Below are 11,431 nucleotides of genomic sequence, written 5' to 3' on the forward strand. Positions count from 1 at the left end.
TGGCAAAATAGAGCATATGTCATTCCAAATATTCAACAAGTAGGCCACAAGTGAACATGGCCTAATGGCCGGAATCGTAGAAGAATACGATCCTGACTATTTAACCTCCTTGGTCAATACTTACCAGGACATAATAAAAATAAATCTTAGGGCATGTCGAACAGCCTATGTCAATAATGGCACATTGTAAACCTACTGGCATATAAACCTATGCCAATATAAAAATGGTTGTAAAATGAATGCTAATATATTTGGATCCCAAGATGGTTCCCATAAAACTGCAGTATTTCCGGCAAAAAACAAGACCCATACAGCTGCGCCATTTCTTTTAGTTAATACCCACTATCTAGCGTTTTTCTCTGGTACTTCACTTGACTGCTATTTATACATTTCCTTTTTTATAGGGTGTGAATCCATCTCCTGAACTCCTAGCACCAGACTGCCTGTTTCTGCTGCAATTATGCGATCAATATTGCTCGGAGCCGTGACAAACATATCAACCTGGAATGCAAGCATCATGGAGATGGATACAGGGGAGCTCATGGTAGAAAGGTGGTGGCGCACCGATAGTAACCATGCTCTGAAAATAGGAATCATCACAGCACTAGGCTTTCTAATCATCTTGGGGAACTTTTTTGTTATGTTAGTCATTGCTTCATCTGTTTCTGGCTGGTCCAGTAATAGCCGCTATATTCTAATCTCCTTGACCGGCACAGATGTCACATTGGCATTAATTGTGGTCCCACTCAATCTGTATGGCAGCCTTGTTCTAGAACCTGGTGATGAAGATGACCTCAATTCTACCCTTGGGTCATATTGTCACATAGTGGCTTTCCTCAATTCTTCTGTATTTGCCTCGTCAATCTACTCCTTGGCAACGATTAGCCTGGAACGCTATGTGGCAGTCTTCTTTCCTCTACATTACAACAGGGTAATGAGTCGCCGCCGGGTCAAGTTATTAATTGCTGCAGCTTGGTTGTTGCCACCAATCTTCTTGTCTCCCATATCCATCCCTGGTGGGAGAGTAATACATGTCTATTTTTCCCGGGCCTCCCTTATCTGTAACCCAGACTATGCCAGTAATATGATTTACTCTCTACTCCTCACAACAGTCATCTTTTTTCCTTGCTCAGCTATAGTCACATTTGCCAACCTTCGATTGTGGCTGGTGGCAAGAAAGCAGAGCCGACGGATGAGTGTGTGCTTAGCTGGCAGAAATCAGACACTGGGAATTCCCACAGTGAGTGAAAATGTGCCTTCAACTAGAATGTCTGGAATAGATAACAGTCTATGTAAAGCCAAGGAAGTGGGTGAAAAAGGACCACGTAAAGGAGATGCTGCATCCAAGGTCCTGGCTCCAGTAGTCTGTGTATTCTACGCATGTTGGGCGCCATGCATGATTACTATCCTGTATAATGGTAAGACATATAATATAGTTCCATTTATTCATTCTCCAATGTTCACTATAGGTCCGTCTTTGGCTGGGTTTTTAATTTTGGTGGTTCTATATTATAGTATAGTCTTGTCATCAAGTATACAGATGATCACCTGTATTTGTCATGAAAACTGTAGTGTACCTAGTATACATAATGGAAGTTGTATATACCTGCCACAAATCAAGAGTCCGGTAATCAGAATGACTCTTGTGAAATTTTCTATTCCAGTAATTAACGGTCTTTCCACATTACCTGACCCATGCATGGCTGTAAGAAATACATATAATTCAATTTCTTAGAACCAAGTATCTCCAACCTCAATTGATGTTTTCATCAATGGTGCCAGTAAAGGACCTTTTACATGGGAAGATGATCAGGGGAACGGCACACTTATTCCTGATCATCGGTCCGTGTAAGAGTCAAGCGATCAGCCGACAAACTAGCAAACTTATAGACTTTCTATTGAGCCCATACACAAATTGCTTGCCGACCAGGAACCAAGCAGCTCATTGCTCACCCGAGTGCTTCTGCCGCTTTGTTTTAGCGATCGGTGGGGGTCTCAGTGCTTAGATCCCCACCGATCAAGACTTCTGACATGTCATAGTGGCATGTCAGAAGTTTTTTGAAAGTTTAGTAGCCCTATAAAGTGAGTAAAAAAAAAAAGTTATTTTAATGTTTGTTTTTCTACCATGTATCAGGATGAACCGCACTTATTTGCCCAATATAGTCTTCTCTCCTGGGCTCTGTATCTAAACTTGCTGAGTAATGTGCCTTATATAACTTGATTCACTCCAAGGCCATTTAACCAAACTAGGCCTCATGCACACGGCTATATTATGGATCTTTATTGTAGGATTCTGTAATACAGCGCCCATAGACATAGTAATTAAAAGGAATCCATGAAAAAAATAAATTGTGGCACTGTTTTAGGGGAGAATACAATGCCTCACGCAGGAAGCATTTAGTGTGAGTGCATATGGCTCCTAGATACAAAACCGTCAGGACGGTTTGCTTCCCCTACAGGTTCCATTCACAGCGTATAAAAATTGCGATTTTTCTTAAAGGGGTATTCCGGTTACAGAAGATATTTCCAACTTCTCTCCCAATGTCTTGAGTTGTGTAATAAAGTATACCTTGTTTGTCCCCCTCCCATATGTCCCCAGTACTCCAATATTAATTGTTAGTTCACCTGCCTTAGACTTCAAATCCCACAGTTCCCCACTGAACTGCAGTCTGTGCGAGTTTACAGGAAGATCTGCTCACTGATTGGTTCATAGCAGAGCCACACCTCCGGCATCCCTGCTTGTCAACATGGTAAGATCATTCTCACCATGTAAAAAAGGATTTGCACATGCACCATGCATTGGAAGTCCGGTCTGTCAATGTGGGACAAATGTGCTTGCTTGTCTGGCAAGAGCTAAGCGACTACAGGTCGTAAACTTGGGGAAAGAAATGTGACGGAAAGCATAGGGGGACTGGTAATGTAATAGCTGCCGCTCTGTACTTATCTGCTCCCGGTGCCATGACTGGAGCTGCTCCTCTTCTGGCAGCCTTCCAAGCTGCAGATGCCCTCTTTTTCCACTCAGCCTTTCCTGGGTCTACGGGGTCCTTCCTTTCATTCTCTTTGCCGGAGCAATTTGGTTCTTCCTAATGTAACCTGTTCTCCTAGTGTACCCTTGCTATTTCATCTATTGAATTCCTGTTTTGACCTCTGCCTGTACTTTTGACCGTACTTGTCTACCATCTGTCCTGACCTCTTTCTAAGTTACCCATTATAAATCTTGCCACCTGCTACAACTGCACTTCACCTGTTACGTTGGCAGTCTCCATTAGAGACTAATCTGGGGGTAGCAAACTAGGGTTTCCCTGCAGCGAAGTTTAGATACCTGTATAGGGGTGTAAGGATGCATACAAGAGGTTCCCTTAGACTCCGCTCCCTGGTTTAGCCCTATGTCAACTCCCTTGGTGACAAAGTGGGTTCTCACCACTTTATCAGAGCACAATCTGCAAGTGTGAACCTAGCCTTAGGGTTTATGCACACGACTGTATTATGATTTTATATGGAGGCATTTTTTGGGAGATTCTTTACAAATCCAACAAATTTTGTTAGGAATTCAATCGGGTGCTATAAGGCAGCACACCTTTGCTGTACAGGCTCTGCAATGTTGTACGGGCTGTGTGCCCACTGCTCTGCCATGTGCATGAGCCCTTAAACTGCAGCTTTGAACGTGATCACGAATAGGCAGGAAGGGCATTTTACATCTAATTGGAAATACATTTTAAAGTTTTGTAGAATTTTTTCCTGCAAGTATTCTTTAAACGTTTTTTTATTTTTTTTTCAGCTATTAAAAAAGAAAGAGTCCCTGAGTGGGTGGAATTTGTTTCCTTGTGGCTTCCAAGTGGAAATGGCTTCCTCAACTGCTTTGTTTACTTCTGGATCAACAGGAGTTTTCGCCATAAATTCCGTCAACTTAGCCGTAAACTGTGTCCGTGGAGATGGTGCTGCTGGAAAAGTGGTAAAAGGAAGTCCACTATTCGGGTCACAAAAAAAAATGCGATGGCAGCTTTACAAGAAAGGTCATGTAGCATGTCATCAACTTGTATGCTTCTTCCCCAAGCAACGGACTCTGTTTTCTAATATTAATTAAGTAAAACGATTTATATGTTCTATTCTCAACAGTGGTTTCCTGTAATGAACCTAGAAATGCACTTTAACCCCTGAATGTATGCCTGGCAATCTGTTCAGCGCCCATAACTTATTTAGTTGTAAAAAGCTAATTAAATGAGTGATCGTGAGGAGTGTAATGGCTTGCCTGGCTGTGTAACAAATGGTATAAGACATAGGAGAACAAGACACGAATACAAAAACTGTTTCTTAAACGGGTATAATAACCAAACTCATTGTGGCATGTTCAATGACTATAACCTAAAATTACATTAAATATGTTTTATCAGCTCTGACCTGCCAATTCCTAAACTAAGTCCATGTCAGAAAATGAATTTGGCTTGATTTTTTTTCTTTATAAATTATTTCACAACTATTGACCAGGATTCTGGTGTGTGAAATAACTTTCTCTATTATATAGGTTTTTAATGTGTTCACTTTGGTTATGCAGTCGTAATGCAATGGGTCATGTCAATGATGGATGAAGATAATGTCAATCTATTTAAAGAGTAAAAAATTGCATAAAAGGCTCTAAAAACGAAGTGAATTTCCTGTGGATGGGCCGAGTAGTATTGTAGCCTGTCCACGGATTGGTTTGGTCCAAAAAAGAGAAAAAGAAAAAAAAACAACTCTGTGCGTGGCTGTGAATGCCTTGAGTTTTGCCTATTGTCTTGAAGACCTTGCTGAATTTTGATTTTATTTAAAATTTTATAAAACCACTCAAATTAAATTTCTAAAGATAGACTGGTTCTATCTTGATGCAGTAGATAAAATGTTTTAATATTCTGGATATTTAGCACACTATCTTACATTTTGTTACCTGCAAAAAGAAAGAGTAGGCAACTTGTTGATTCAATAAAAACTATCAAGTGCTATGTACTGTAGTGCTTAGCATTGGTCTATAGACTGTGGCTCTATAGCTGTTGAGAAATTACAAATCCCCATGATGTCAAAACCGCTGTACCCATAGGCTGCGTTGTAGCTTCCCAACAGCTGTAGAGCCTAAGGTGGCAGACAAAGTCTAGAAGATGTTGGACAGTGATCAATATAAAGAAGATGGTAGCAGTAAATGTATTTCTTCAAAATTCTGTGCCTTTTGATATGTAGCTTCCATTAGGTAAAACGTTACAAGAAATAACACTATTTTTATAGATGCCACAATTTCCTTTTGCTCGAGTTGCATTATTAAAGTTGTAGCACATTATATGATACCTTGGAAGAAGTGTCTGGTATGTTGTGTAGGAAACGTTTGGCATTCATGCAGCCATGTTTCCAGTCTGTTTAGTTCTTGCCAAAAAAAACTAATGTGAACTGTCAGAGAAAAGCAAGAACATTTTTCCCAAAGTATAAGTTTTTCTGCTTACCTTCTCAGATGGGAGCCAGTTTAATTTCTGGCAAGAACTATATGGATGTAACCCAAGTAGAAAATGACTCTATGAATGTCCCCTAAACGTTTTATGTGGCTTTTCTGTCAAGTGCCTTTGAAAATTTTCAGAATATGTTCTTTCTAGGGCTTGCCTCTATGGGCCTGTATCAATAAAAAAAAGTATGTATATGTATATATGCCAAAACAAGGATTTGATCCCAGCAAGAGGAAGTAGGGAACCCCCTTCCCTATGCTGGGATTCAGGTCATCTTGACAAAAAAACTTATGGCAAAGATCACACGGGCCTCAATGATGTCAAAGTCCTTACTCTGTTCAAAGTCTTTAAGTTTATTATTTTTTCCTGATTTGCTTTATATTTTATTTTGTTCGGTTGTCCGGTTTTATTGTATTTTCAATGTTTGTATATAGTTATTATTATGAATATTAAAATAAAGCTTCAGGCCTTTGATAGTAATGTGTTCTGCTGTGTTCTCTATACTCAAGATCGGTTTACTAGGGTTTAAGAGGGGAGAAATTCATATAGACAATCTCCATTTATACAAATCTCTTTCCTGATGGAGCATAACACAAGTATGATGTAGGATGCAATGTTGGGGAATGGGTGGGCAATGTTAACATGTGGCAGATCCGCAACAATGTACAGCACCATAGAAGTGAATACATATTTATAAACCCCCATTCACACATGGTAGGAAAAGCCACAAATGTTTGTAGTGCGTTTAATATTTCCCTTATGACTTCCAGCGCACACCTGGTAGTGGCCTTTCTTTGGTAAAAAAAAGGCAGCATTTTTCCTAAAAACACTGTGAAGGTACCCTAAAAAACCTGCAGTATGATACGCTACAGGGGATCATTTGTGCAAGACTTTGGACAGCATGTGGAAGTCTTTGTGTAAATGTACAGAATAAATAAATCTTGCCAATTTAGACTTTCAAATATAGCAACACACAGAAAATGAATTGGATGGGTACAGGTCATACCTTATATGAAAAGTAATCTAGTAGCTGCCCTGTGCATATGACTATTACCCAGGACAACTTTTTATTTTTTAAAAGCGCTATATAAAATTTATACTATATATAAAAAGAAAATTGGACTGGGTCTGCACAATATTAAAATATGGTGTAGGCATTGCTACATGGTTTTAGAATTGCATTTATTAAAGAGCAGTAGGACTAGATAGCACACTATATTCAAATACATTTATTAAACTTGATTTGGAACAATTTCTCAATGTCCTAACTGCAACTGCCAGCCTGTAAGCAAACTATTTCTTTACTGCTTCTAGACCTCCCTGATAAGGAGATTACATTTCCGTGTTAAATTTTCATGAAATTTTTTTTATTTGTTTTTGGAAGTTTGTGTTTTCAATTTAAAAAAACCTGAAATCTTGCAGTTTCACAATAGATGATCCCTTTTTCTAGAGATCCCTTCTATACCGGAATCTCAATCATTACAGGCAGGATTAAAATGAAGGATAACACCGCTAGTCTACAGCTGCAGACATAACTTTTAACATTGGATGAGGGCAGCTCACCTTCTCCCTGCACAAAAAAACCCTGCACAGATCGCAGAGCATGCCCACAACACTCTGATGGGTAATTTTCTGACTGATGTTTCCTATTGAGGTCTATGTCCATGTGGCTGCTGTAAAACAAATCTCTAAACTGATGTTCATAGGTCAGAGCAGTCCAGACAAGACCGCTACCTTCATATTTGTGTACAGAAAATAAACCGATTTTTGGAAGGTTTTAGTATATGGTTTTCATTAGTAAAAGATAATTCATAGATACATTTCCTTTAACTCCTTTCTACGACATGATGTACTATGCCGCCACAATATCATGTTCTCAATGGCCACACACCTATTGGCTTTGTATGTTGGTGTGCTTGTTCTGGTCCCCGCTGCCAGGGGATTGGACTTGGATGCAATTTACGGTAGTTTATTGACTCTGTGAGCAAGTTTACAAGAGTAGCGACGTTTGAGACATACACTCATTCACACTAAGAATGGCAGCTGGTTCCTTTTTGAACTAGCTCCTGAACCAATTACGGCATGGGGATGTGGGCACGTGACTTATTATACAGTTGACAACCCACTCTAATTGGGATTGCAAATCTGCTAAGGGGTTTAACTGCTGGGATCAATGTAGTTCGATATAGGGGAGGGGGATCCTGCGGGGGATCCCTCCAGGTCTGTCATGTAAATAAGCCTATTAGGCCTTGCCAGAAGCAGGACCTAATAGGTTGCCTGCCAGTGTAAGGCCCTGTTCAGTTTTTGCCTACGATTAACGCATACGTTAGGATAAAGTTCCTGACATATAAATTAAATGTTGGCTGTGACGAATGCCAAATAGTAGCATCCATTGACTATCTGTTAAATAGATAAGTCATGAACTGAGGTCATGAGAGTTCATGACTTATCTGTTAAACGGATACCATTCTAGCATATGGGTGGCTGATGTCACTATTAGATCCTTTAAATTGATGCCTGTCACCCATAGAGTATAGTAGTATCAGATTAACAGATCTGGCATGAACTCATAATCACATGACCTATCCCTTAAATCGATGTCTGTGACTTATGCCATACAGTAGCTTACTGTAAGGTCCACAGCCGCGGAAAGTTCTTACCTGCTCCCCGATGGCCATGGACGAGTGAGTACCGGGCGGCATCTTCCTCCTGAGAGACGCTGACACTACCTTCCGCATCACTGCACTGGTTCCCATAGGGGGCGCGCGCTTGCGTCCAGCCTTAAAGTGCCAGTGCACACACACGAGTAAGATCTGCAATTAGCCCATGATCACCCTGGACTATAAAAAGGGCTCTGCCCTTTGACTCATTGCCTGAGCGTTGTTGTTTTTACCCATGTTAGGCTTAGCAAATGGTCCCTTAGTGTTATCCTGTTCAGCATTGTTCCCTTCGCTTACCTGTATCCTGTATCTCATGCTATATCTGTTCCTGTGCCTTAACCTGTTGCGGTCGTGTTGTGCCACCGGTCACGCCTGCTGATATACACGTCTGGTGTCTACAAATTGATCTGTGCCGAGCTGCCATTACTGTCTGGACTATTAAAGGTACTATTGTACTAGGACTGTTTGACCAGCTGCTACTCTGCTATGGTGGTGCGGTCTAATGGGTCCACATACCCATGGATCGTGACAAAATACTTCACCCATAGGCTCCCATGTTAAATGTTGGATACTGTACGGTATCCCGTCTGAGTTCGTGTACTCCGATGTGATTGATAACTGGTTCCTGCGTGTCAGACACGCAGGACCGGTTTTCACCGAAGCAGTCGTATTTGGTTTTGACGGCAAGATACAGCTTCTATGTATACAGGATACATAGAAACTGTTTCTCAAAAAGTGTATTTTTTTTTATTAAAAACAAATTCAAAGGTGGTTTAAAATAAAACATTGATTTATTTAAAAAAAAAAAAAGAAAAGCCTTAAAGTGTACATAGCCTTTAATTTATGCAAAAATAAACTATATGTACCCTAAAATGGAGCTATTAAAAAAACAATAAAACTTTTTCTGCAAAGCAAGTCCTCATGTGGCTAAAATAAACAGTGTAAGGCCCTGTTCAATGTTTTTGCCTACATTTAACGTATATGGTGGGATAAAGTTCCCGACATATACATCAAATGTAGGCTGTGACTAATGCCGAACAGTGGTATCGGTCACCATTGACTATCTGCTAAATAAATACATCATGAACTGAGGTCATGAGAGTTCATGACATTTGTTAAATGGATACCATACAGCCTATGGGTGACTGATGCCACTATTAGATCCTTTAAATGGATGCCTGTCACCTATAGAGTATAGTCTTATCAGTTTAACAGATAGGGCATGAATGCCTAAGAATCACATGACCTATCCCTTAAATGGATGTCTGTGACTTATGCCATACAGTAGCATACTTCACACAGGCTCCCATGTTAAAAGTTGTATACTCTGCGGTATCCCTTCCGAGTTCATGAACTCAGATGTGATCGATAACTGGATCCTGCATGTCCGACACGCAGGACCAGTTTTCACCGAAGCAGTCACTCCTGCTAACCTGACGGATTCGGCTTTGATGGCAAGATACAGCTTCTATGTATACAGGATACATAGAAGCTGTATCTCAAAAAGTTTTACCTTTTTTTTTTTATTAAAAGCAAATTCAAAAGTGGTTTAGAATAAAACATTGATTTATTAAAAAAGAAAAAAGCCTTCAAAAGTGTACATAGCTTTTAATCTATGCAATAATAAATTATATGTACCCTAAAATGGTGCTATTAAAAAAACAAAACTTGTTCTGCAAAAAATAAGCCCTCCTATGGCTATGTTGATGAAAAATAAATAGTTATGGCTCTGAATGCAAGAATACAAGGCAGTGTCTTTAATGGGTTAAAGATTGATTTATACGGTTGTATGTGTATGTTCGTTCTTTAGGCTGCATTCTCACTGCAGTATTTTGGTCTGTTTTTTTGTTTGCTTTGGAGCAATCCAGTGCTCCCCACAGCCTGACAAAGCCTGTGTAGTCCAAAATGTTGCTATTCTACAGTTAGGGTATGTTCACACGGGGTGTTTTCAGGCGTATTTTGGGGCATTTACGCCTCAAAAAACGGAAGCAGAACGCCTCCAAACATCTACCCATTGATTTCAATGGGAAATACGGCGTTCTGTACCGACGGGCTGTTTTTTTACACCTCGTCTTTAAAAAAAAAGGCACATAAAAAGACGCTTGTGAAAAAGAAGTGCATGTCACTTCTTGGGACTTTTTGGAGACGTTTTTCATTGACTCTATAGAGAAACCGCTCCAAACAGTGTCGTAAAAAACGCAGCGAAAATAGCGAGTGGTTCAAAAAACTTTTGACAATCAGGGGCTGTTTTCCCTTGAAAACAGCTCTGTATTTTCAGACGTTTTGGATTTTGTGTGTGCACATAACCTTATACTACATGCTTTGGATTATGTGAAGCTTATAATAAAGATTGAACCGAAAAAACATTCAAAAGTCTGGAATGCTGTTCATTTCAATATACATTTGTAAATGCCACTCCCCAGACAATGAGGATCTGAATGCGCACACAGCCCACTAAGGGTATGTGCACACGATGAGAGGCTTTTACGTCTGAAAAGACAGACTGTTTTCAGGAGAAAACAGCTGCCTCGTTTCAGACGTAAATGCTCCTCCTCGCATTTTGCGAGGCTTCTCTGACAGCCGTAAATTTTGAGCTGTTCTTCATTGACTTCAATGAAGAACGGCTCAAATTACGTCTGAAAGAAGTGTCCTGCACATAATGTATATAAGTGCCCTGCACTTCTTTTGACGAGACTGTATTTTTACGCGTCGTCGTTTGACAGCTGTCAAACGACGTCGCGTAAATGACAGGTTGTCTGCACAGTACGTCGACAAACCCATTCAAATGAATGGGCAGATGTTTGCCGACTTTTTGTAGCCGTATTTTCAGACGTAAAACGAGGCATAATGCGCCTCGTTTACGCCTTAAAATAGGTCGTGTGAACCCAGCCTAATACATAGTCCATTACATTTGTGGATTTTTTATTGTGGGGTACAGTTTTGGGTACCATAGTAGAAAATGGGATGCGTACACAGCAATGTGTAGAAATATCAAGATCTGGCATATGACCTATTATTTCAGATATCTGTACAACATGCCAGAAGTCATCAGTTCTGTTAGGCCGGATTCACACGAATGTTGCGAACCTCGGACGTGAAAAATGTCAATTTTTTACGTCCGAGGTGCATCCGTGCTGTACGCTGCGTGTCGCGTTATCACGCATCTCCCATGGACTAGAGTCTATGGAGGGATGCGTGAAGCTCAAAAAAATAGGACATGTCCTATTTTCTCACAGACCCTTCACACTCTCCTTTGAAACAACGGCCGTGTGAACGGCCCTATTGAATGCTATAGGTCTGTGTGACGGC

At 40.3% G+C, this 11,431-nt stretch overlaps 1 protein-coding gene across 1 annotated transcript; it reads left to right on the forward strand.

Annotated features, from left to right (window-relative positions):
* The first annotated feature begins 460 nt into the window (after nt 1-460).
* On the forward strand, nt 461-4,074 carry LOC142754740 (D(4) dopamine receptor-like). The gene is made up of 2 exons (XM_075860406.1): nt 461-1,418; nt 3,779-4,074. The coding sequence occupies exons 1-2, from the start codon at nt 461-463 to the stop codon at nt 4,072-4,074; spliced, it is 1,254 nt and encodes a 417-aa protein (XP_075716521.1).
* Nucleotides 4,075-11,431: the final 7,357 nt, after the last annotated feature.

Source organism: Rhinoderma darwinii, chromosome 1 (assembly GCF_050947455.1).
Source record: "Rhinoderma darwinii isolate aRhiDar2 chromosome 1, aRhiDar2.hap1, whole genome shotgun sequence".
In the NCBI taxonomy this organism is placed as follows: Eukaryota; Metazoa; Chordata; class Amphibia; order Anura; family Rhinodermatidae; genus Rhinoderma; species Rhinoderma darwinii.